Below are 27,913 nucleotides of genomic sequence, written 5' to 3' on the forward strand. Positions count from 1 at the left end.
TCGGGGTCAGCACCTTTGAGTCATCCTTTACATACCACACCTGAGCGGTATCTTGTTCTCTACTTTTGTTCAAGTTTGCCAAAAATACACATTGTTTAAATGGCAGACAAGTCAAATAAAAGTTAAATTGAGGTATAATGTTATTTGTAATGCCAAAAGTCATCTTTAGTTATCCTTTGGAAATCATGAACGTTTCTGCATCTATCTATCTATCTACATACTAAAACAATTCAACTTTCCTTCTTCTTTTCTAGATGGCAAATGTTGGAATAACCGAGTATGTAAAAGGAGACAACAAAAAATTTGAAATCTCTTACAATTTAAGAGAAGAAGTTTACATTGTTCAGGTAATGTTATTTTGCTTTCTGTTACTAATGCTTTAATATGAACATTAAAGATGAACAGCACTCATTGATCCTGTGATCATGATCCAGAAGTCTCACACTATAAATTTGCAGTCCTTGGGCTCCATATAAGACCCATAAAATTCACTGGGGAACCTTCAGTGTCTATGCAAAGGTAAGTACAGAATAATACACCAGGACACAGAGGTTAATGTAAAGTGATTGGGATATGGAGTACTTATTCCATTTTAAAAATTTGTGTAGCTTAAGTGAGAAGTCCTTTTTAGGTATTGAACACAATCCTTGTTAAAAACACGATGATTTGTTCAACCTGTTATGTTAAGGAAGCGAATGTAGACTACATGGGCTACTACAGCACTAATGCCATAGAGCAGATTCCTAAACTCATCATGCTTACCTGTTTGGCATCTGCAGTCTGTAAATTAATGTTTTCATACTCTGCTTCCTATGCTGTTGCAACATTACACTATAATATAGCTGTGAATAGGTGGTGCACATCTGTGTGTGCTCCAATTTTGAGACTGAGCTGTCAATCACAGGTTCAGGTCTCATGTTAAAGAAAAGGAACCAATCAGCATGTTCCTCAATCATGTGGACCACCATGACGGCCAAATATAGTGATCACTAGCATTTTGTTTGCAAACGTGGCTCCAGCCTGCAGATTGCCCTGGTTAAAGAGAGGCATAGTTATATTGTTTAGCATTACTGTGTATAAAAAATGATTTGTTTAAAACTGTTGTGTATAAAATAATCACGTGGCAACAGACCACAATAAAAGCATATAAAAGTTGTAACTTTTCCCCACTCTACTAAAAAATCTGTTTTTATTTATGTCTGTGTCCTGGTTTGAGAACTTTCTCATTACTTTCTGTCCTAACAGGTGGTGAGGGAATTCTTCTTAATAGGGAGACAGATGACAATAAAAAATATGACAGAGTTTCTAACCCTCTTGCTTTATCTAAACCCCAAAAACATTTGGCTAGTGTTGGGACTTATTAATGGAGTTTTTGTTTTAATTTTGAGACCACGTTGCATTCCTAATATGGAAATATACAATAAGTGCTTATTTTAAGACAAGAGTTTGTACACTTGGGTATTTAACTTTTTTTGCATACAGGGGTTGATTTACTAAAACTGGAGAGTGCAAAATCTGGTGCAGCTGTACATGGCAGCCAATCAACTTCTAACTTCAGCTTGTTCAATTGGGCTTTGACAAAAACACCTGGAAGCTGATTGGTTTCTATGCAGAGCTGCACCAGATTTTGTACTCTCGAGTTTTAGTAAATTAATCCCAAATTATATTTGTCCAGGTTTAATGGATTACCATATGCCATTTGTGAGACTTTAGATAATGCTGTTTGGAAGATGCATTTAAATGTCTGTCTAATGATTCTATCATATGTCAACATTTTTGACAGGCTCCAACACCTGAAATAAAAGCTACATGGGTAAATGAAATTAGAAAGGTGTTGACCAGCCAGCTACAAGCATGCTTAGGTAAATTCCTCTTTTTTTCTGCTTATGGTCGTTTCCTACTTGTTTTCTTTATATAGCTCAGATACATTGCTTTTACATTTTATTACAACCTCTGATTTAATGTTGCCTTAACTGTATTTAATTTTCTGTAGCTTTTATTGCACACAAAATATTTTACTTGACTGATATAAAGGCGCGTTTGGTGTGTTTTCAGAAGCCAGCCAGCACAAGTCTGTTGAGCAGACCAAGAGTTCTCCACTACCAACTCAGTCTAGCACCAGGTGAGCAGGGAACACATCATCCTTAATGTCCACATGCCTTTTACCACAGCTAGGGTACTCCATTCCCATTTGTTGAGACTTTTGCAGGTAACCAGGTATTTAAACTGCTGAAAACATTTGCATCTTTTTAAGTTAAATCGATGTCTTGGAGTCAAGAAACGCTAATGTTAGATGGATGCTATAGGAATGTGACAACTGAAAAAATGCTAAAGGTTTCCCAGAGCACCTTTCTAGTAGAAGCCTGGCCTTGTCACATTCAAACATACAATATGAGTATGATAAAACACCTTTTGAATTCCATTTAGTGTGTCATGTTGCTACATCATCTTATGCTGCATGTAGTGTCCCAACACCCTAATTTGACAGCATCTTTGACAGATTTAGGCAAAAGTAAAACAAGTCAAAATATGACTAATTTGGAATTACAATTGTGCAGTGCATTAAAGCACACACGTTATTTTACAAATTAATATGCTTTGCATTAATTCTATTAATTTTGAATGTGCTGCCAACACACTCCAGTGTGTCCACATAGAATCAGATGTGTCCATTTTTTTGGTAAGGCAGCACAGGACAACAAACTAATGTGTTGCCCTGCATTGTAGGGTGCCATGAATCAGGTGCATTGGTGTGCCATCAGGGGCATTTTATGAAATCAGTGGGTCTGTGTGCATGATCATAAGTTGGGCCCCATTGCTTGAAAAAAAATGACATGGTGTGCTTAGTGCGCCACAGTGAGGAGTGGGCATGGTTGTTGATAGGATTGTAAAAGACTTGGATCACCTTTGAGCTTACCAAGTAGTAATATGGTGCGTGTAGGGCACCACGCTGCACAGTAGGTGTGATCAAATTGCATTAATGGTGGGCAGGGCTTAAGGCACATGGTCAAATAAAACAAGGGCAGTCTGTCTCTCAGTACAACCACCCTCCCCATCCAGGTCAGTCTGTCCCCCAGTATAACACCCCTCAGATCAGTCTGTCCCCCAGTATAACCCCCCTCAGATCAGTCTGTCCTCCAGTATAGTCCCCCCCCCCCCCCCAGATCAGTCGGTCCCCAGTAAATTCCCCCCAGGTCGATCTATCTCCCAGTATAATCTCCCCTCCAAGCCAGCCTGTCCCCCAGTATAATCGCCCCAGGTGGGTCTGTCCCCCCAGTATAATTCCCCCCCCCCCAGGTCAATGTGTCTCCCAGTAAAATCCACTCAATTCCAGTCTGTTCCCATGTACAATACCAATCATAGTTGATTTTTAGGCACCCCAATAGTTGGGCAAATGTTTATCAAATTACTGTTTTCACTAAAAATACACTAAAATCTTTATTAGCATACATAAACACAACATAACTTTAAAATATCCTGGTAAATTTCTAGTAACGCCTCATCCACGTATACAAAAGTGTACACACGTGTGAGGGACATGATTATGTGCATAGGGATACACAGGTGTTTCATGCATCCCTGTGCAAGCAGTCCCATTCATGACAATTGAGACACAGCAGCTGCACGGACACAGTCGCTGCTCCTAATCTGATATCTGAGCTCCAAATGCAGACGGTATGAGTTCAGGGACATGCACCCACAATCACACAGGTGTCAGATCGAGCACTGCAGCTGTGTCCATGCAGCCCCGGCTTCCCAATTGACATCACTGGGACTGCCTGCACAGGGATGCACGGAACACCTGTGCATCCCCGTGAGAGTAGTATGCACTGTGTGAACGAGGTCTTAATATGTTATTTTTAATATCTTTTACTTTTTTGGGTAGGGTTGGTGACACATCAGTTATTTAAATAGACCCTGCATCTGTCTTTTTTGAGACCGGGAAGGATTGCTGTGCATTTAGAATGGGGCTGGTATGTTTACCAACCACTCCCCCCACCCACACCACACCAATCTCCTGCTCCAGCAGAAGCTGAAGCGGACAGGAGGGGGAGGAAGGGAAGCAGGCCAGCAGCTCTCCAAGGAGGGGCCAGAGGATCTGTGAGGGAGGGTGCCAATACAGGGGGGAGCTATTTGCGGAGGTAAATCTCCCTATGGCTCCCCTGCAGCACCTGAAGCTGGTGGGAGAGGAGGAGATTTGGGAAGCTTCAGGGGGGATTGGCGTTCTTGCAGAGATCGGTGTGCAGTGTGTGAAAGGGAACAGTGGGCCCCTTTTCCCTTTTGGAGTCCATATGCCCCACACACACTTGCACACTGGATGATACTCCACTGGGTGACATTTAAAATAAATGGCATCTTCATATCACACCAATGCATATGACTCATTACTGTGACTAAAGTTCCTTATGGTAAGAATGTTTCTAGCAAAACTGCCAATTGTTATTCTCCATAAATATGTATCAGGAAAATAAATTGTTCATAGTTATGTGGACTCCTTCTTTGTTGCCTATTGCTATGGTAACTGAGCATAGTGTGACAATCGCCTATAAACTAGATTTGTTGGTATGTTTTTTACAGATGATATTTTGACATGAGTTCTGAGACAAGTGTTTCTTTATAATCTTTCATTTCAGTCCTCTGAGAAGTAAATCGGGAAAGATTAAGAAACTGGAAGAAAGAAAAACTGAGCCCTTAATAAGTCCCGAATCTACTGTAGTGACTTTACCAAAGTACCTTGAGAGAAGTAAAGGTAAGTTGAAAGTCTTATTGTCTGTGCCTTGAGGATCCTACCAATTAGAAAAAGTAGAGAAATGACAGTTTAGGTGGAAAGTGCCAGTATGTCACTGCATATACATATGGACCTACTATCTAACTAAGGATGCTGGTGCTTCTTGTATTCTTCCTTCTCTGCTGCGCTGTATGCATGTATGTGTCCCACACAGGTCTATTTCTTTTGTCTTCTGTGTCTTTCTTGTTTCTAGATGGCACAATTACTAGCCCTACCTCAGAATCTTCTGCAGTTTCAAAAAAGCGCTTCACTTTGCAGGGTTTCCCTAACCTCAAAACTCAGAAAGGTAACCTAACAACCTTTGCACTAATCGTACTCTCTTCAACCTTCTGTCCTCTGCATTTGTTTTAATTTCAGAAACAAATACATAGCATTAGCAAGATTGGCCAAAAGTGAATATGTCACTACATGAAGTATGCATAAGTGTATTTATCTATGCTGAAAATCTGGGTGACTGCAGACCAGAAGGGAGAAGAGTTGAGAGCTATAACTGCTCTGATCTTGTCCTGTGTTTTTTGCCAGACTCTCATGATTTTTGTAACCAGATTCTGGCTACATATAGAAATTGAAACAAATGACTATTCCCTTTTCTTAGGAAGATTTGGAAGTATACTTTCATAATCAGAGATTTTTCATCACAATGGGTGACTAGCTCTAGAAATGCCCAAACATGACTAGCCATGTTGTCAGGTTTGGTTTGACAACCACCCCTTAAATTTGATAACAATGCAATCACCCTTTTATATGATATTTCATTCTTTGTTACCTGTCACGCAATGTAGAGTTTGCACAGACAGAACACTGTTACTTGAAGAAAACAATAGTACCTAGATTATCAGAATATTTTTTTAAAATTTTTTTTATTTTATTTTAGTTACTTATATAGCGCCATCAATTTACGCAGCGCTTTACGTATACGTTGTACATTCACATCAGTCCCTACCCTCAAGGAGCTTACAATCTAAGGTCCCTAACTCACATTCATACGTACTACGGACAATTTAGACAGGATCCAATTAACCTACCAGCATGTCTTTGGAGTGAATAGAAAGTGTCTGTGTTGTACAAAGCAGAAAAAAAAAAAATCCAATTTCAGAGTGAAAAGAGGAAGCTGATTTGTTTCGGGTAAAATAAACGGTGAACAGGCTATGTATTTCTGGGCCAGTTATATTTTGTAAAACAGTGAAGTCACTACGGAAAACTCCAGCGCATGTTGTCCATTACACATTGGATAAGTCAATAGGCCACAATTCTGCACCTCCTAGGTCATTCTTTTGTGGATTAAAGGCAATGAAGTAAATTATCAATGCAGTATTTAGCAACAAGTTAGTTTTCATTTATTAACATACTTTGGAAGTAGAATACCTGGTTTCTTGCTATGTACAACACTGACATTTTTCATAGTAACAGTCAGTTCAAATGGTCACAACCACAACAAGCATATAGTGACACGAAAGGTTCATAGTATGGAAACGGAGAAAGACCAGTTACTTTTATTCTTTTTCTACTAATACTGATCCTGTGCAAAATGGTCTTTTTTCTAACCATTCTTTGTAAATGTATTAGTAATCCACTAATTTATGGTTCTTTCGCTAACAACTTCACCATTAAAAATTGTGTTCTAACTTGCTGCCTTTGAGTTTTTTTGGAATGATATTCTGCTGTGTTGATTTTAGTAATAAGCAATTAAAAGCACCAGTGTTTAGTCCCTATCAGAAACATCATCATCAACTCTAAGGATACTGCAATCCAGTAAAGATTATAGTGTTTGACCTGTTTCCTGCTTGTGCTTTTACTCAATAAAAGGCCAGGCTGTATCAGCATTGTAGCAACAAGCACTGCTAAATACTTTCTTTTCATTAAGCCTCTCAATTCTGCGCTTTATGAAGTAAAAGTGCTGAGGGTAGACTAGTCTACAATGTATCAACAAATATACATTCCTTACTTGAAATGCTTGTGCAATATTTGCACTTTCTTAATGACTCCACCATTACATTAAGTCAAATAAACATAATAATAGTATGAATACAAAATGTGGAATAGTAAGGTTTGCTACTAAGTATTTACTAGCATGTTCTATTTCCATACATTAGAATAGTGTGACATTGTGTATATAATACATCTGCAAAGACAATAAGTAAATTTTATCTCAAAACTCCACAGTACTGTACATAACTTTGAAACCTAAAAAAAAAAAAAATTGCAGATTTCAACATATTGACCTTTGTTCAGCTGTTTAAACCATGTCGTCTATCAGCTGGATGTGCCACTCTACACAAATACTCAAAAAGAAGAGGGATAACCACACACAGACCAATGCCATACATGTACAGTGATCTGCATTTACCACCATATTTGATAGCGGTATCAAATTTACTGCTATAGCAGGCCCATGTAATAGGTTGTCATTTGATTTGGTAAATTGGTGTTATAGTCGTTAGGATACAACCTCTTTTATGATGGAAATTTTTATATCCCAGAAGTTAATGATCTATTTAAAATTTTGAGCAAGTTCTAAAATTCTTTAGATAAAATGTTTGATGGCCTTTGGGTGCTATTTTTTATGTGGATTTGGAACAAGTGAGGTGCTTTTGAGTTTCCTATATAATAGGGAGATAATATAGAGCAGATAAAGACTATACTGTGGCAGTGATAACTGCATAGATGTTGACTTGCAGACCACTCTACTCAAGTTCTACTCAAATTTTAAACTGAAACCTATCAATCATCCCATGATAAACTCAAAGGTAACTGTTGACATTGATCACCCTATCCTCTCCAGACCTTCAATACCTGTATTTCTCTTTTTCCTCTTCATCCTCCTGCAGCTTCCCCTACCAGCCCTGACAAAAAAACTAAACGCCATGAAGTAAAGAGTGACCCAACTCCATTTGGTTTAAGAGGTAGAGTGATTCAATTGTTTCATCCTTCAGATTATTACTGCACATTGCATGAATGTGGCACATGAAATCATGAGTAGCAGAAATATGGGTTATTTCAGTGTTTGAAAATGTGACTGTGTATGTGTATTGCAAACCATTACTGTTTATACCGGGGCATACGTTATTTTTGAATTGCTCAATTGTAGAGTACATTGAGGAATTGTAATCTTAAAAATGGATTATTTAAATATGAAGCTTAATGTTAAAATTGGGCATATTCTGCTTTGTGATTTGTTCCTAGATGAACGTTTCATAGGGTATCTTAAGTTAAAACTTTTTTTGCTAGTGAGGGGTTATGTCAGGTATTTTTTCTGCTTTCTGTCTCCACTCAGGAGATGCTCTCTCCATTTGTCCTTTTCCCAGAACAAGAATAGATGGAAAATCTTTTAAAGGGGGCACCTCTTCCAGTGACGTCTAAGAGGGGATTTTCCCCTCACTCTGGAGAGATTACCTCTCACTTAATTTTTTGTTTGCAGGACAGGAAGTAAAGGGGAAAATCTCTCAAATGGGACACAGATATAAAAATAACAATCCTTTTCTACCTCATATTAAAGTTTTGGCTTTAGATACACTTTAAAGTTAACTGAGAGTTTTGCTTTTTTATTTTCAATGGCACAGTTCTGATCTTTACTTTTTAAGCTGACCATACATGGATCAAAATTTGGCCAGTTCAGCAGGGACCGGCTGATCTTCAGTCTATGTATGGGTAGACTGGTTATACATAAGTCAATCTATCGATCTTGTGTACATCCAGCCTGTCATTTTATTCTCGAACAATCTGTGCAGCCAGCTATAGCCAGCAATACTGACCATTGTAATATGATGGCGGGAAAGTTTACAAATACAATACCACAGCGGGAGGATTTCCCCGTTCACATCGAGTGTGTGGATAGGGGAATTGGATCATTTATTTTTTATTTTTTCTTTTAACACGGGTTGCAGGAAAGAAATTTTCTCGATTCCCCCATCAACACAGACAGTGTTAACAGGGGAATTCCTCTTGCTGAGCAGTTGGTGGGTGGAGGAAGCCATCTCCACTGGGAGAAGACAGTGATTATCACTAGCGTCTATAGCAGCCGCTTGCATTAATTGGAAACAAATCCGGCAGGCTGGTTTTACCCAAGTTGATCAATCGATCACCTTGGTAAATTCAGCCTGCACATTAATGGTTTGAATTTCGGCCGGTTCAAACCGTGTATGGCCGGGCTTAGCAAGTTGTGTGACTACTAATTTTTGGTGCAGTTTCCTAAAACACAAAAAGGCGGTTGAATGGAACCATATTTGAAATGCATTAAAAAAAAATAATTGCACATCTGCTAAACCCCCCAGATGTTCTTCCCCTAGTAATATAACCTTTCACAGCACCCCGTAGCTCAGCTTTTGTAACTGTCATTTTTGCAGCATGGTCTGCCTGAAGTCGTTGCTGTCAAAGTCTGTGCTCACAGCCTGCTAGCCTTGACAGCCTTGACAAATAGGTATAGACTGCTGCTACGTGTGTAAAGTTGCAGGGGTGGAGAACCAATATAATTGTGCTACGGGGTTGATTTTGTTTAGACTAGAGGGAGGGATTTAATAAAAATACACATATCTGGAACCACACAAAATATACTCTCCTCAATGGAAAATGCATACAGAAAGCAAGTTTGTGCTTTTAAGCACAGCAGTGTACAATAAATGAGCCCTAAAATAAACATTCTAAATTTGTATGTATAAATATCCATAATCTGTACACAACTCATGTCACTCTATAATTTTAAGAACATCCATTTCTGTAACTCCCTTACATATTACCGGGTATTTTTAGGACTTGTGAACCCAAAAACAACTGGTTGTGCACTTTATTGCTGAGCTAGAACTGTTTTCATTTGAAGCAATATTACTTGGGTAAAATCAGTATTTATCAATCTCCCATCCATATAAGAATCATTAGAAGGATAGAACTTATAACCAGCTCTTTCACAGATACATGTGCCATTCTCCCACTGAAGAAGTCCAAATGGCTTAGTACATCCCACCTGACCTCCGCAGACAGCCGTCGAAGAGGTATTGGGGAAAAAAATGTGTGCTTGTTTTTGAAGTGCATAAAGAGTGCTTCTTTTTCTGGCATGCATTTGGATTTGTTTGCAGTGCACATAGTGTGGTTATGATGCACTAATGTGACATATGATCTTTGTAATTTAATTTATCCCTAATAGACATATTTAGATAAGATAAATTCTGAAGGTGCTAAATTCTACTTAAGATTTAGATTTAACCAGCGGTATGGAAGCACAATGTAGAAACTGTTAAGGGCCTATTGCTTTGGGGGACTCATCTGTGACCCTAAATCAAAAATACTTGTCTCTTGTCCTCCAATCTACACCAGTAGAAGCATTATTTTCATCACATCTTTAATTGCTTGAGAATGCTATCAAACTTACAAATGCCTCAAGTCTTAATAGGTCACTGTGGGTATGGTAGGTGACAATAATTGTTGGATATCATGGAGTTTTTTTCGTTTATGAATTGGGGCCTAAAATAGTTGATCTATGTTCCTGGGTCTGATTTTACAGTAGTATATGAACCATTGTGTTTGTGTATTATGGTAGAAATTGCCAGTAAATATCCTCATTAACTGCATGTAATATTATTGAAGTGTATATCTGTAAGCAAAGTAACTCTGTATCAGCTGTATATCTGTATGGGCTGTATAGCATCAAGGATGTGAAAAAAAATGCCATCATCACTCAGAAGCATAAACTTCTGATTGATGAGAGGTTTTTTGTTTTTTTGCTGCCTTGACGCAGTATATGGTGTCCATTACAGGATATTCCTTTACAGGCAGCCTCATCCAAACAAACCGGCACATAAATCAGATTAAAGCTAGCCATACACTGTTAGTTTAATTTGCTCAGCCATAGGGCTGAAAGGAAATTAACCAATGGATCCCTCTATTCATGCAAAGGAATGAATGGAGGACTACCCTCTGCCAGGACATTATATTCTGCATACACTGATCAGCTGCTGCAGCTGCTGATTGATGGAAAATTGTCCAACATGTCCCTTACCAAAAAACAAAAACCTTTAGTATTGCTTTAATATTATTTTTAAGTAACAAGGCTGACGGTCTTATGTCCCAATTCCAGGATTTGCTGTTTACCCACTTGGGGTAGGATTAATTAAGAAAACATTGCATACATATAATATTTCCTTGGGTCTTTGGTCCAGCCATTTGATACCACAGCTTCTTGTTCACCACTTCTTAGTCTGACAATAGGCGGGTCTTGAATGCTGCAGAGAATGGAGCTGTGTAATGATATGGTGCTGTTCTCTGCAGTATTTTCCTTGGAGCCCAGGCTGGTTTGATTGCATACCCCTAGGAAGCATGTCCCTAATACCCAGAGGCATACAGGAAGTGGATGGAATGACCCTAGGTGTCATTCAAACCAGAAGTCCAGTTCTGGACCTCAGAGCAGTGAAACTGCAGGTGACAGCACCAGAGAGGAGAAGAGTATTGCAATAAGAGCTGATTTTTACTTTAACAAGGCCAAGGCTACTTATTGTTTTAAATTTTAATTTAACAGTGTGTAAAGTACCTAGGTGGCTTTTAATATCCAGAAACACAGAACATTCTGAGGCTAGTCAATATCCAGAGATGTCTATGAGTTGGTTTCCCGATTGGAGAAGATGTGCTCTGACTGCACAGAAGTTGTTAGAAGAAATCAGACAGAGTGGCTTCTTTTTAGAGGGAACATACAAGAATGATAACTGTACTTAAACTGAAAGTACAGTTGTCCTTTCTGTTTTCAGGACAATGTTTTTAGGAAGAAGAATAAGGACTAATGGCTTTTGAAGATTTGCATGACAGCACATCTGTGTTTGGAGGACAGTAATCCAAGGTATACATGTTTGTAGGTTGACTGATCTAGGACAAGCAAAAGCAGGCATTTAGAGGATGATAAAGGCATGTTATTTCAGTTTAGAAGACAGCTAACTCTGTTTTTGATTGAGCTTGGCCAAGTCTTGAAGGAGTGGAATGGGATTTGGAGACTTGTGACTCATAAGGATATCAAACTCATATGCATATATCATTATTAGGTTGGAACAGAACATCCCAATCACTGGATGCCTCAGAAGAAAATAATGATGGATGGTCCAGTGGGGAAGATCCAATGAATTCTTCTGATGCTGAGGAAGAAGGTGGTGAAACAGTAGATAAAAAGTTGGTAAGTGCCATAAACTTTTTCTGTAAACTTAAAAAACATTTTAATTAACAGTGTTTTATGTACTTTTTCTTATTTTTTATTATAATAATATAATGTTAGGAAATTGTACATTGTATTAGACGTGAGCTGAACATGTTAGATTGTGTATGATTTATCACTTTAATAAATTCATACTACTGGATGAAGAATAATATCTGAGCTCTGATGGTTTCTATAGTATTAGCAATTATCAAATAAGAACAGCAGTGCGCAATCTGAGTGTAGTATATTAACATATTTACTGTGGTGAAAGGACAAATGGCTACTCACATTGTGACACTTAAAGAGGAAGGAAACTTCCTCTGCTGACTTTTACCTATAGGTAAGCCTATAATAAGGCTTACCTATAGGTAGTGTAAATATCTCTTAAATGTGTACCGTTTAGGAGATACTTACATTACATGCAGCCAGTGACATCACTGGCGCATACGCTCTGAAGGAATGGCCACCGGCGCGCATGCGCTGGAGTGATGTTATCGCGTCTCCGGCCAGTCACAGAGCCGGAGTCTGCAAACCCGGAAGGAAGACTGGGATGTAGATGGACGCCGTCTCCAGCGATGAGATTGCATTGCTGGAAGGCTTCGTTTTAAGGTAAGTTTCACATAATGTGCTAGTATGTGATGCATACTAGCACATTATGCCTTTGCCTTGCAGGTAAGAAAAAAAAGTGCAGCTGTTTAAAGTCAGGCTCAACACATAGTAGGGGCTTCCACTAGACAGTCTTATAACAGCAAACCTCAGACCAGGATAGGAATACTAGGTGGATGGATACACCTGCAGGGCCAAGAAAACACACCGGGAAAAGGGGGAGGCACCTAACTAAGTGCAGCATTAATTGTACTGAGAAATACTTGTAAATTAGCAACTCACATGGGGAGAAGAAATGGCACTTTCTGTATATAATCCGTGAGCTGACAGCTTCTCATGCATCTGGGATGGGGAGCCTCTTTCTACAGCTTGCAGCCTGGAAAGTCTGGACGTCAGGCTGGATAACAGCTTAGATGAAGAAGTGGAAATAAATATGATAGCAGAGAGCTTCTTCTGGGATGCAGAACAGACCGGAAGTGATGTCATCTGGATGACAGGGGGTGAAGCTATGCATTTTCAAGGCCACCCAAGCCTCTGTCTCAAGCACTCAGCTTGAGACAGAGGCTTGGGTGGCCTTGAAATGCATATTTGCTGTTCTGCATAGACATTTATGTACACACTGCATTTATTGAGCCATATACCCTATTACTACTGTATTAGCAATTATCAACCAATCCATCCAAAACTGTTAAAATTGCCTGGCAGTCACCCTAAAGCCTCGTACACACGGTATGATTGTTAGCAGCGGATTGTCTGTTGACAGACTGTTGTCCTAACATCTTACCGTTAGTACGCTCCTTTTTGAAAAGTGTTGTCCAATTTTCCGCCAACAAATGTTGAATGACAGGCTAGTAAATTTTCGGCGGACAACGGTTTGATGTCAGATTTTCGTATGGTCAGTACACAAATCCGTCACACAAAATTCAAAAGTACAAACACGCATGCTCGGAATCAGTGCTTTCCAAACACGAAATTAGCAGAAGGGGCCCAAAGGGTGTTGCTCAAGAGCTGAAAATCCTCGTAGTAAGTCACTACGTTTGTGTTTGTGGCACGACAATTGTGTACCGTTAGTATGCAAGACAAGATCCTGGCACATGCCCTTTTGACAAAAATCAGACGCTCAGTTGACCAACGTGTGTACGAGGCTTTAGATATACCCAAGGCAAGTCATAGACATGATATGGCTATTGGAAGAAGAACCTACTGCTGAAGTAACTCGCAACTACAGCTATTTCCACAACCATGCATGATTTCTTTCTCGAACATCACGGGACACAGAGCCACAGTAATTACTGATGGGTTATATAGGTATCACTGGTGATTGGACACTGGCACACCCTATCAGGAAGTTCAACCCCCTATATAATCCCTCCCCCTTGCAGGGATACCTCAGTTTTTACGCCAGTGTCTTAGGTGATGGACGTGTAAAGATGTCCTGTGCTGAGCTCCAAAGGGAATATCCTAAGATCCTATACTGGGGCAAGCCAGGTGAACCGGATCCATTCAAAGTGTCTTTTCATGGCCGAAATGAATGGTACCCGGGCCTCGTGTCCGAAGAAACAAGGTTTTACCCGTAATGCTTCTCTTTTTAGAGAGCTGGACCCCGCAGATCAGAAAATGGCTTTAAACTTCCTAATTTCCGGCGAGGTGCTTTACGGTCCCAGAACTGTTGGATCCCCCTGTTCGTAGGGGGCCCCAGTCTCTGACGGTTTTTTCAAACGGAGCCCACCATGAGAGGTGAAGATTGGGTCTGTGTAAACAGCACCCTGCAGCTGGATAAGGTAAGAGGAGATTCCACAGAATTTTTGAGTTCTAGTGGCTTTTCTCCTTTAAGGTAAATGCATGCTATGCCTATTGTGACCACCGGGGGCTGCCAAGAGCACAAACCTGCACATGCTGACTGTTTGTCTCAGTGTTTTTTCATCGCTGTCTATGTCCCAGCGTCTCAAGCCGGCTGCAAGGTAAGATGGAAGGGGGGATTTCTCATGTTTGAATGTTCCCCCCCAGGCTAGAGAGGGGCCACAGGGGTCTAGAAAGTGGTTATACCACCCGGGCTCTGTGGCCTAATGGCCACCATCTCTGAAGATAGCCGTTTAGGCAGATCTTGTTACCAGCCTCCCTCCCCCCCCCATCCCCAGCCTTTCTCCAGAAGCATGACAGGAGAGTCGGCCAGCGCGGGAAGCACTCGTTTTTTTCAAAACTCGAGGGGGGGGGGGGCGGTAGAGGAGGGGGCGGGACATCAGCACAGGTGCTTAGACTCCCACTCAGGCCAGCTGCAGGCTATTAAAGGCACTCTGTACAGGTGCACACAGCCTTCTGAGAGACACAGAGCTGACGGTCGCATGTAAGGTGGGACACAGGCATTCTCCTAGGCAGCATTTACTGAAGTAACACCAGACTGAGCATTGGGTAGCAAGGCTTTTAGCCAGACTACATCGCTCAGCGGGCAGTGTTCATTTGTATACCTCACACCTTGTTGCTTTGCACTATGGGTAGAAGAGGTTCAAGCACCCCAGGAACCAGAGACACTAGGGGATCTCGTTCAGGTTCTGAGGGCCCCCTGTCGGCAGCATCCTCCCCCCCTAAAGATGGGCCAGGGACAGCTAGCCAGGGAGAGCCATCGGGGTCAGGGGCTACACCTGCTTCTGGCACTTCAGCCCCTGTATATATTACACAAGAGGTTTTTTCCTCAACCATTAATGGTCTAGAGGAAAGATTAATGGCCGTGATTACGTCTTCACTCAGTGGAAGAAAATGCACTAGGCTTTCCTCTGTTCCCCAGGGCCCTCAGACAGAGGAGCTCTGGGATAAAGGAGATGAATCCCTTTCAGAGGATCGGGATGGGACGGATGATTCCTCTTCGGAGGATTCAGGTGGAGAGGGACCCTCTGCGACTTCCCAAGAGGAGAAAGTCTTAGTGCAGATCCTCACTGGATTGGTCCGCTCCACATTTAAGTTGCCCATACCTGAAACTGCTAAAGAATCCTCTTCTGCTTTGGGGTCACTGAAACCTTTCCAAGCAGCACATGCTTTTCCTGTTCATTCTTTACTTGAAAAGCTCATTTATTCTGAGTGGGAACACCCAGACAAACGTTTTTTTCCGCCGAGAAAGTTTTCAACACTTTATCCGATGGAAGAAAAGTTTATTAAAATGTGGGGAATACCGGCTATTGATGCCGCCATTTCCTCCGTAAATAATAGCCTGACTTGTCCTGTAGACAATGCTCAGATGCTCAGGGATCCTGTAGATAAAAGGATGGAATCCCTATTGAAGGATGTTTTCTCCTTAGCAGGATCAGTGGCTCAACCTGCAGTAGCAGCGATTGGAGTCTGTCAATACTTAAGAGACCATGTTAAGCAGGTCATCAAAGTATTACCTGAACAGCAGGCCCAGGGGTTTGCTAACCTTCCAGCGGCCTTATGCTTTGTGGTTGACGCCATTAGAGATTCCATCGTGCAAACCTCCCGTCTTTCACTGGGGTTGGTGCATATACGTAGAATCCTATGGTTGAAAAATTGGTCAGCCGAAGCACCATGTAAGAAGCTACTGGCTGGGTTTCCATTTTGTGGTGCAAGGTTGTTTGGAGAGGACTTGGATAACTATATCAAGAGAATCCCTTGTGGGAAAAGCACTCTCTTACCTGTCAAGAAGAAGAGTAAGCGTCCCTCTTTCAAACGGACTCTTTCCCCAGCGCCGGGGGCTTCAGCCTCCAGGCAGTCTCGACGGCCGCCTCCATCGGGGTCCAGAGACAAGAGTCAACCCCAGGGACAAAAGAAGTCCTGGGGAAAGAAGCCTACTAGGCAAAACACTAAGATCTCTGCATGAGGGGGCGCCCCCGCTCACTCGAGCGGGGGGAAGACTGCGACAGTTCTCAGAGCTCTGGCAGGAGGACTTCCAGGACAGATGGGTAATCTCCACGGTAACCTTAGGGTACAAGCTGGAGTTTCAGGAATTCCCCTCTCCTCGGTTCCTCAGATCAAGTGTTCCCGGAGACCCAGAGAAAAAGCAGTCGCTCCTTCTAGCGTTAGAGCGACTTTTGTCGCAGGAGGTCATTATGATAGTTCCCGCAAAGGACCAGGGATTGGGCTTCTATTCCAACCTTTTTACGGTCCAAAAGCCAAATGGGGATGTCAGACCCATTCTGGACTTAAGGGATCTGAACCGATTCCTAAGGATTCAATCCTTCCGCATGGAATCAATTCGAACAGTAGTTCCCACCCTGCAGGGAGGAGAATTTCTGGCATCAATAGACATCAGAGATGCATATCTGCATGTGCCCATTTTTCCTGCTCATCAGAAGTTTCTGCGCTTCGAGGTAGGAGGGCGCCATTTCCAGTTTGTGGCTCTGCCTTTCGGGATAGCCACTGCACCTCGAGTGTTCACAAAGATCTTGGCTCCTCCTCTGGCCAGATTAAGGGCTCAGGGTATAGCTGTCATAGAATACCTAGACGACCTGCTCTTGATAGACCGGTCGGTAGCCTCTTTGAATGGAAACTTGAGGACCACAGTCAGGTATCTAGAACACCTGGGTTGGATCCTCAACTTAGAAAAGTCTTTCCTAAAACCAGTAAGAAGACTGGAGTATTTAGGTCTGATTATATATACAAGCAAGGAGAAAATATTTCTACCCCAGGCAAAGATCACTGCTTTGAGAGAGCTGATTCTGACAGTAAGGACCAAGAAGGGTCCCTCAGTCCGCCTTTGTATGAGGCTACTAGGGAAGATGGTGTCTTCATTCGAAGCAGTTCCCTATGCTCAGTTTCACTCAAGAAGGCTGCAACACAGTATTCTGTCGACCTGGAACAAGAAAGTTCAGGCATTAGACTTTCCGATGCACCTGTCGCATGCGGTGCGTCAGAGCCTCAATTGGTGGCTCATACCCGAAAACCTGCAGAAGGGGAAATCCTTTCTACCGGTTACCTGGACGGTGGTAACAACAGATGCCAGTCTGTCAGGTTGGGGAGCAGTTCTGGAACAGGCTGCGGTCCAAGGGGTATGGTCCAAGACAGAGAGGACCTTACCCATCAACATTCTGGAGATCCGGGTGATACATCTAGCTCTAAAGGCCTGGACTATCAGGCTACAAGGTTGTCCGGTCAGGATCCAGTCCGACAATGCCACAGCAGTGGCTTATGTCAATCATCAGGGAGGCACCCGGAGCCGAGCTGCTCAAAAAGAGGTGAACCAGATCTTAGTCTGGGCAGAGATGCATGTGCCATGCATATCGGCAGTTTTCATCCCGGGAATAGAGAATTGGCAGGCGGACTATCTAAGTCGCCAGCAGTTACTTCCAGGGGAATGGTCTCTGCATCCCGACGTCTTTTGGGCCATATGCCAAAGATGGGGGGTTCCAGATGTAGATCTCTTTGCGTCCCGATTCAACAAAAAGATAGACAGATTTGTGGCAAGGACAAAAGATCCTCTTGCATGTGGGACGGATGCGTTGGTGATTCCGTGGCATCGGTTCTCACTGATTTACGCATTCCCGCCTATTCTGCTACTACCACGACTCCTTCGCAGGATCAGGCAGGAAAGGAAGTCAGTACTTCTGGTGGCCCCCGCTTGGCCCAGAAGGACTTGGTATGCAGAAATAGTAAGGATGACAGTAGGTTTCCCATGGACCCTACCGGTACGCCCAGACCTGTTATCTCAAGGTCCAGTGTTCCATCCTGCCTTACAAACGCTAAATTTGATGGTTTGGCTATTGAGACCCACGTTCTGAAGAGTCGTGGGCTGTCAGGTCCTGTCATATCTACCTTGATTAATGCAAGGAAGCCAGCTTCCAGGATGATTTATCATGGAGTCTGGAAAGCTTGTATAACCTGGTGTGAATCCAGAGGTTGGCATCCCAGGAAATATGTCATAGGTAGAATTCTTGATTTTCTACAATTAGGATTAGAGATGAAGCTGGCCTTGAGTACCATCAAGGGCCAGGTCTCTGCTTTATCAGTATTATTTCAGCGGCCACTTGCTTCGCATTCTTTGGTCCGAAACTTTATGCAGGGGGTGATGCGTCTTAATCCTAAGGTTAAAGCGCCCCTAAACCCCTGGGACTTGATTCTGTCTGTGTTACAGAAACAGCCTTTTGAACCAATACGTCAGATTCCTTTGGTCTTGCTGACAAGGAAGTTAATTTTTCTGGTGGCCATCTCTTCTGCTAGAAGAGTATCAGAATTAGCAGCTCTTTCCTGTAAAGAGCCTTATTTGATTGTACACAAGGATAGAGTGGTACTGCGCCCTCATCCTAGTTTTTTTCCGAAGGTGGTTTCAGATTTTCATCTAAACCAAGACATTGTTCTACCTTCCTTTTTTCCAGATCCCTGTTCTCCTGAAGAAAGATCACTACATTCTTTGGATGTAGTGAGAGCAGTTAAGGCCTATCTGGAAGCGACTGCTCAGATTCGCAAAACGGATGTTTTGTTTGTGCTGCCAAATGGTCCCAGTAGAGGACAAGCAGCATCAAAAGCTAGCATTTCTAAATGGATTCGACAATTGATCATTCAAGCTTACGGTTTGAAACAGAGGATTCCTCCGTTTCAGATCAGGGCACATTCCACAAGGGCTATTGGTGCTTCTTGGGCGGTGCATCACCGGGCCTCTATGGCTCAAATCTGCAAGGCCGCAACCTGGTCTTCAGTCCATACATTCACCAGATTCTATCAGGTGGATGTGAGAAGGCATGAGGATATCGCCTTTGGGCGTAGTGTGCTGCAGGCAGCGGTACAGGGTCCTCAGGTCTGATTGCACCCTATTTGGTTGTGGTTCCCCCCCCTCAGATAGCATTGCTCTGGGACATCCCATCAGTAATTACTGTGGCTCTGTGTCCCATGATGTTCTAGAAAGAAAATAGGATTTTTTAAAACAGCTTACCTGTAAAATCCTTTTCTTTCGATGGACATCACGGGATACAGAGGTCCCGCCCCTCTTCTAATACACTTATATTGCTTGGCTACAAAACTGAGGTATCCCTGCAAGGGGGAGGGATTATATAGGGGGTTGAACTTCCTGGTTAGGGTGTGCCAGTGTCCAATCACCAGTGATACCTATATAACCCAATTACTGTGGCTCTGTGTCCCGTGATGTCCATCGAAAGAAAAGGATTTTACAGGTAAGCTGTTTTAAAAAATCCTATTTTTTACTACCTAGTAATGGTAAACAATTGTTTCTCAAGCTACCCTAAACAACTCCTATCTGTTGATAGTGAAAGCTACCTTTAATGCCTAGTACACACAGGCTGAATAGAATAGAAAGCGGCCAACATTCGGCCAAGGGGGAACAGAAGCCGGTTCCGACAGAAGTCGCCCTTTTAGCTTCTGTGGAAAGGTCATGAACAAAAAAGGTCTGAAGACCAGCTCACGATCACGCTCTCAGCCAGGCTGAGAGTGCTGACTGGAGTGTTCTGGCAGGGGGGTTGTCCTCCTGTCAGAACACAATAGCTCAGCAAGGGAGATCGCTGTGTTAATATTGGATAGTTAGCACCACGGCTCCGATCTGAGTTGTCAGGTTTTTTTTTAACGAAAAAAGACTATTAGACCCCTTTCACACTGGGGCGGTTTGCAGGCGTTATTGCACTAAAAATACCGCCTGCAAACCGACCCAAAACAGTCGCTGCTGTTTGTTCAGTGTGAAAGCCCGAGGGCTTTCACACTGAAACGGTGCGCTGGCAGGAGAAGAAAAAAACTGCAAGCCGCATCTTTGGAGCGGTGAAGGAGCGGTGCATTCACCGCTCCTAAACCGCTCCTGCCCATTGAAATCAGTGGGGCAGCGCGGCAATACCACGGCTATAGCCGCGCTATGCGAGCGGTTTTAACCCTTTTTCGGCCGCCAGCGGGGGTTAAAACCGCACCGCTAGCGGCTGAATACCGCTGCAAAAACGACGGTAAAACAGCGCTAAAAATAGCGCTGTTTTACCACCGACGCCCCCACCGCCCCAGTGTGAAAGGGGCCTTAGTGTGTACTAGGCTTTAGCCATTCCTGAGAGTAGCGAAATCTTGGTGATTTTCAGCAGAACAGATACAAATGAAAGTAATGCACACTATTTTATCTCAAGGTTAAGAAGCATACTCATTTAATACTTCTGTAGCTAAGGACTACTTGTAAGTGTAATCTCCTTTTTATTTTTCCAGTGCCCTGGGAAATATACAATAGCGGCTGACTATGGAAAGAGTGGTTCAGAGGAGCTTCTAGTGAAAAGTGGAGATACAGTTCAGCTTATACGTGAAGAAGAGGAGGGAATGTGGTAAGGAGTGCATAGTGTCTTGTTGCTTTCACAATACAGTATACACTAGGAATGCTGATAAGACCTAGTACTTTGTGTGTTTTACGTCATGTTTTATAGTGTAATCTGATTTCAGCATTTGCTATAGAGACCAATTTTCAGCACAACTCTATAGTGACTACTGAGTCAGAGAAATAAAAATATGTATGCTTCTGATGTGTGGAAAATGCATGAACAAAAAATCTTCAGATGTATCTATTCTTGGAATACTCATATGATTAAAAGGAGGCAGTCACTGCTATTTAAAAGGAAGGTCACCTTTACTCCCCCTTTAGATGAGATTTGTTGTATACTAAAGGTATCGCACATTCATTTTTAACATCTGTTGTGGTTAGGATGTGAGTGTCTAGTGTTGAATGACCTTGCTGTTGGGGCAAGTTACACAGGTCTAAGTAGAACTGGCCACAGCAGAGAGTTAAGTTAGAAGTTGCAGTTTTGTCAGGAAATACTGTATGCAATTATTGTTCTGGTACCAGCGCACATCCTCATGAGAAGATTAGATCTTTTCTTCAAACATCAAATAAAGTCACAAACCATTGTTTCCAGCCCATGCAGGATTCCTTTGCCAATACAAAGTGATTCCCTAGCAAAGGAATTCTACATGTTATTGTGTGATCATTACCTGTTTTGGGGTTTTAATAAAAGACCCATGCTAAAAGTTTAATGGTGCCATCCATCCCTTTACTTCAGCACCTAGCAGGACACTGAGGGAAAATCTGTATAGTTTTCAGATGGAATCCAGCGTCAGGGAATATTGCAGTATAGAAGAAAATGATATGTCGGATTTGCGTGTGCAGTGAATAAAGGTGCTTTTTATGTTTTTTTATTACTGAAAATGATGCAGGTTTGTGAAGAATCTAAGTACCAACAAAGAAGGAATAGTGCCTGCCAGCAACTTAATGACTCTTATTGGAACTTCCAAGTCAGTGCATTCTCTTAGCAGTTCAGGTGAGCTTCTTTGTAGTCAGAATTGCTTTGTGTGGATTGTTTCTTTTTAACTGGTGGTGATAATACATCTTTGTTTTAATCGCTACAGAATCAGTAACAGCTTCCAGCACTTTAAGCACCTCGTCAAGTTGCAGTGAAAGCTGTAATGCCAGCAGCACCAGCTTTTCAGATATCAAGGGCTGAACTTCAACAAAATATGAATGCAGGAATGACCTGGTTGGCTAAGTCCAGATTGCAAAACGAATGGGAAGAGCAGGGTGGAAAAATGCCTGGCGGAGGTCCAAGAGTGAAGATGATTACCTGTTCCACCAAATAGGCACAAAGTGCCTTGATGGCTCTCCTTACCCTGATCAGTTGCATGCGAACAATCCAAGCCAATGAATAGGGTAGTCAAGGAGAAATGATGTCACGTGCCAGAGTGAACCACATTTGAACTCTGCACTTTCTGTATTTGAAGTTCAGTTTACACAGCTAAAACCAGTGTTTACACTATCAACATTTCACTTTCTTGTGGTGAATATCATCACCACTGCAGGACTACGTGTCCCAGTGTGACATCAAATATGGATGGTGCTTTTGCTCCACATTCCAAGACCGTGCACTTTCCACAAGTGCATCCAATTCTTCACATACAGGTGCAAAATTAATCTATAAGGACTATTATACTTTGTACCTTTTTTTTTTACTGTGTTGTTTAGACCAGCTCAATGTTTTGTGACTCAATTTTTAAAAGAAAGAAAACACTGTCGGTTTTACATGGCGTGAAAATTTGATAAAAGATTATTTTTTTTCCATACTTCAGAAGCAAGCCTTTGTAACTGTAGAACATTTGATTCAGACTGAAGTGTATTAGTTTAGCTTGCATTGGCATTTGTGGAAAATAGCTACTCCAAAACATTAAATTGACCAGGTGTTTTCAGGATGCTTTGGGGAAAGCATAAAGCATAACATACACTTATACTATTTAAAATACACTAGTAAAAATTGAAATTCTATAGCGCACTTTTATATTTATTAGCAGAAGGAATATGAGGGAGGATAACATGTTCCAGGCTCAGGAGATGTTTGGTTCAGCACTGTACTGCCCATCGTATAATTCTCCTTGTACCCATACATGGAGTAAAATTTCCACAAAAGCCAAACAGTTTTATCCCAGATTGTCAGAATATTGATTATGATATCATGATATTGATCCTCCTATATACATAGGTTGGAACGTTTCCAATGATTGTACTCTGGTACCGTGTGTGTAGAACTTCAAAGCAAGGCTACCATACGGTCACTGACTGTTCTGTGTTTACCAGGACTGAAAGCAGGATCACCCCCAAGGGTGGTGAGTGGTAAAAATACCTCATGTATGGGTATAATAACTTAACACTTATCTGATTTTTTTTTCATTGAGCATAAATGTAGCTCCCAATCTCTTATTCCCAGCTGGGCTGGTTTTCAGAATTGCAATATATGCTTCACAAGTGTTTCTTTTTACATTGTTTTTCTTATCTGGGCTTGTTTTTATGCTTTCTTTCTCATAGAGGCAAAATGTTATTTGGTCATAGAGATGAATGATCACATCTGAATCATTTTGACAGGACATATCAAATTGCTGTTTTCCCTGTTATAAGATGGCCTGAAAGGTGTCTCCCCAAGTCAAGTTCTCTCTTTCCAGCCCCAATCACATAAAAAAAAACTATTTGAGCATACAGCGCTCCTTTTCACCTCTGCTATAAATAGGAGCACTCGAGTGACTAAAGTGCTGCTGTTTAGGGTGGCTACATTCATTCTCCGTGTCCCCCTTGTGTATGTGAATGTAGCCACCCTTTCCTGCTCATCACCAAGATGGACTACACATCTACCTGCTGACACTTTCAGCTCTATTAGAATTGTAGCACAGAGTGCAGCATGTAACCAGAAATAATGGCACTGCTCACTCTACACTAGTAGTGGTGAGATACATCAGTGGAGGATAGGGTGTGTGCACAGGACAAAACAGGAGCCGGAGAACAATGGTGAAAGACTTTGTAACAAAAAATTAAAAGAAAGCAGAATCATGTTATGCTTGATATTTTAGAATGATTGATGTAAAATAAAATTAAGTTTAGTTTCATGTTAAGTGTGTTTAGTGCTAAAAATTCTACAGCCAAAAATGGCCTTCGGGGAGAAAATGGCCCAGAAAATATTGTGAGATAGACTGTTCACTTATTACTATGGCCAGCTTTAATTAATCTGGAAAACAGATCATAAAAACATCTTTTTCTGTTCTTCACATGCCCAAGGGCAAAAGTGACAGTTCTGGCCAGCTTAAACATAAGCTGCCAATGATTGTGCAGTAAGCAAGAATACCAATTAGGAAATAATTTGATATTGAATGAGTAAATTGATGTAGTCATACAGTGACTGCCTGTCAGGAAAATGCAGTCGAGATGTGACTACTACTTTTGCTTCCACAATCTCATGCAGTTTGGGCAGCAACCATTCAAGACATTAATGACAGCATTGGTATTTGGCACTTTCATTTCTGATAACATTAGTGGTCATAATAATTTCAACATTGCTATGTAGTATGTATCTGTGCTAGATCTGATGCACACAACTTTCTAGAGTAGACTGAATCCTTATCATATATATATTTTTTTTTACTGGAAAGCATATTCATGATGTATGATTTTGGGGAGACTTTAGCGACATCAACTGCGATGTACCCTTAAAAAGCATCAGAATGTTTGGAATGCCAAAAAGAATTGATGCTAAAAATAAAAAGCGACTGACCCCACATTAGTGACTCCTTAATAATACTGCAAATTGTCAACCTCCTAATATTATTTTCTTTTTGGCATTTAGATTATAACCGTGGTTTTATGTAAAATATCTTCTGTATTAGATATATAAGAACATTTTTATATAAAACGTTAAAAAAACAGGTTTAACAAGTTTCTTTTAAATATAGGCGTGTGTAAATCATTACGACCCCCCCCCATGCCTTTAGCCCTCGTTCACACTGAACGCTGGTTTTAAATCGTGCGACTTCAGTTGAACTCGCACGATTTCGAACCCAAATTATAGTGCGAGTCGGGGGAGATGTGAAAGACATCTGTGTGGGTTCATGCACAGATATCTATTGAAGCCGCCCCCGAAGTCGCCAAAAGTAGTGTAGGAACTACTTTTGGAAATTGGTGTGGCACTGCAAAGGTGGCGTCGCACCAATTGGGACAATGCCGTTGCCGGCAATAAGCTGCGATTTGACATGTCAGATTGTGCCGATGTGAACGGGGGCTTAATGATAGAAAGATCAGCCAATGATCAGGATGTCTATGCAGTGTTGTAGATCTAAGTGTTAACCCACTGAAAAGTGATCTTGGGTGACAAGGCCATTGGCCAGCATGGAATTTTTGCCAGCGATAGGAACGATAAAATGTTTGCATAGGCAGGGAATGAGGTTGCAGATCTCTGTCTAATATTTGAGAGAAAAAAAAAAGGGTTTGTTTCGGTAATCAGATTGTTTGGGAAGTTTAACTGCCATATGTTGCCTATGACAGCATTCAGGTTTCCTCATGGTAATTCTAGAGCTTTTCCAATAATTCCATGAAACAGGGTACACACTTCAGGTACTATGTATACATTTAGTATTTTAGTGTTGATCCCCTGATGTTTGAGCATAATGCAATAATGCAATTTATTTTACAGTTCAGTAATCTGCAAGCCTTGAATCTAAACTTTTCATTTTTTTTATATAAAAACTGCAAGGTAAGGAGGTTTACCGATTAGTAATAGTCTTTGAATTGTAGTGTAGCCAGCCATTACCTATGCCATTCATTCTGAAAAGTTTTAATTTACAAAGTATATTCCAAGTAGGTTTGAGAAAATAAATTGCTGAACCTAATGACATAACTGTATATGCTTATATTATAAAGGCAGAAAATATTGTGGCTGGATTACTAAAAGAATTGAAAACCTTCACACAATAAACTGCGAATGTTCACTTCAGTTATCCAAGCATGCGAAAAGCAAATTTTTATACATATAAAATTTGCACATGAGTGAAGTGAAAATTCACACAATTTTATTGCTTGAACGTCCACAACTTCTTTACTAAATCAGCCCAATTTTATCTGTAATTCTATTTTTATAAAAGTATGGAAGTGCATGCATTTTGACAGTTCTTCTATAAAAGAGAATGCATGCACAGAACCAATAAAATTAGTGTAAAGTATAAAGCAGAATCTCTTCAATGAATTAAGTGAACAATGCAGACATGAACAAATATATGTTCAAATACCCTTTAAATAACACAAGTTTGCACATTAAACAAAAGGCAACATTAAAAATGCTCTATTATATTCCTCAGCAATTAATACCCTTACCAGTCAAAAATTGCACCAAAAAGTTTTCATTTTTTATATTTAAAAAAAAAAATTCTTTATTGGGATCAATTTTTTTAGACAGGAACAATCAGAGAACTCGTAGGTGCTACAGTTTTTGTAACACTTGTTAAATATTAAGAGCAGGCTACCATTTCTGAATTTTTTTCAAGCCTGCATTTATGCCAATAGATGTGTTAGCTAGTACCAAGCTAGTTAGCTCAGACTTTTCCTAACTGAGAATTTGCAATACTTCTGTATATATTTATATTAAAAAAAAAAGATGCCTTGTGCTAGTGCTAACATTAGAAATAAGCTTTCTGCACAAAGATCACGGCATGCATACCACCATTGTGTCCCAGCTGCATAGTTAGTAAGCAATGTCCTTCCATTGTATAGCAGCAGCTTATTAGCTTTTTCTAATTATGCAGGACATACAGTTGTGGGCTAATGCTTGTTTTGGCTACTGTGATGTTATTCTAGCCTTTTTGGCCAAGCTTGCTTAGCCTAAGCAGGAAGATGGAAGATATCTCAAACTGTGCAGCAATGTCCCAATTTCATGGAAAGGTCACTTGGCACAATGAGTTTTAAAATCTGTTGTGCATTCGGGGCAAAGTGCTTGTACATTTTCCCCATCAGCCTTATTATCCTGGATCAAATTTTTGAAAAGTTCAAAACAAAAAGGAAATGGGTATAAAATGTGCAGAATTCAGCAAAGATAGGTTCAAATGTGATCTCCTAAAGGACCACACTTTTTTTCTGTGTTGCAAAATATATTTCCTTGAAGTTAGCCTTTCTCTATTTCAGTTAGTTTGCCGTTTCATTGGTGATAAGTTGGCACCGCTATAGCATGATTGATACAAAAGGGAATTGGGATCACGGGACAATCTGTTACTCCTCGGACACAATACACCATTACTAGGGTGACTGTGTTATATAGAGATGTTTATTCAGTGGTGATACCGCAATTTGCACAGATGTGGGCTTCTCTACTATATTGTAAGTTATTTGTAAATACTTTGTACAATATTTGACTGTTATTGAAGAATAATGTGTAGACATTTGTGGTAAACCTTATTTTTCTCATGGGAGTTTGTCACTATTTGCCTGTGATTTATAAGTACTTGTCACTGCACTTTACAGAAAACATCTCATCTGTTTATTTTTCTGCCATTGATGTAAATTTTAGTACAGAATGTGAAATACTGTATGTATGAAGATTTCCTGGAAACATTTCAGCAACACTTATTGTATTTCCCTGCTGTATGTCTTTATAAAAAAAACAATACTAATTTTAAATTGTGTTTTGTGGTCTCTTATTGCAAAATCTGAGAAGAAAGCTAATGCACAGAAATGTTTTCTTTTAGAGGAGCTTCATTCCCGTCATAAAGGAACAAGAGTACTTTGTTCTAATATTTCGTTTTGGATAGGGTAAGGGAGGGGTATAAACAGTCCATTTATTTATTTTCTATTTTTTTTTTTTTTTTTGTTATCAGTGTTCAACTGGGAAGATTTCCTTTCACATCCTGTCCCGTAGCCAAAACGGGAAACGAGAGGAAATCCCCCCATAGTAATGGAATCCCTGGATGTCATCAGAAATAGTGTCCCTATTAGAAGATTTCCCCTCTATTCCTGTTCTGATCACAACCCAAAATGTGGGATTCTCTTTCACTTTTACTCTGTGATAATGGTAAACAGAACAAGTATTGGAGTGAATCTCCCTAACAGAGGCACAGAAAGCAATAAAAATCCGACAGGTGTTCTAATC

At 41.0% G+C, this 27,913-nt stretch overlaps 1 protein-coding gene across 8 annotated transcripts in view; it reads left to right on the plus strand.

Annotated features, from left to right (window-relative positions):
• The window catches only part of MCF2L (MCF.2 cell line derived transforming sequence like), a 376,112-nt gene extending 348,668 nt beyond the window's left edge, over positions 1 to 27,444 (plus strand). For 6 of the 8 annotated variants that reach the window (XM_073614529.1, XM_073614532.1, XM_073614530.1 and 3 more), the window contains 10 exons: positions 255 to 347; positions 1,784 to 1,862; positions 2,056 to 2,122; positions 4,635 to 4,750; positions 4,983 to 5,075; positions 7,618 to 7,692; positions 11,809 to 11,936; positions 20,691 to 20,803; positions 21,687 to 21,790; positions 21,879 to 27,444. In XM_073614529.1, the coding sequence (XP_073470630.1) occupies positions 255 to 347; positions 1,784 to 1,862; positions 2,056 to 2,122; positions 4,635 to 4,750; positions 4,983 to 5,075; positions 7,618 to 7,692; positions 11,809 to 11,936; positions 20,691 to 20,803; positions 21,687 to 21,790; positions 21,879 to 21,973 (963 nt within the window). In that variant the 3' untranslated portion in view covers positions 21,974 to 27,444. The remainder of the gene's footprint in view (positions 1 to 254; positions 348 to 1,783; positions 1,863 to 2,055; positions 2,123 to 4,634; positions 4,751 to 4,982; positions 5,076 to 7,617; positions 7,693 to 11,808; positions 11,937 to 20,690; positions 20,804 to 21,686; positions 21,791 to 21,878) is intronic. The other 2 variants (XM_073614527.1, XM_073614528.1) reach the window with 2 other exon arrangements.
• The last annotated feature ends 469 nt before the right edge of the window (positions 27,445 to 27,913 follow it).

Source organism: Aquarana catesbeiana, linkage group LG02, assembly GCF_042186555.1.
Source record: "Aquarana catesbeiana isolate 2022-GZ linkage group LG02, ASM4218655v1, whole genome shotgun sequence".
In the NCBI taxonomy this organism is placed as follows: Eukaryota; Metazoa; Chordata; class Amphibia; order Anura; family Ranidae; genus Aquarana; species Aquarana catesbeiana.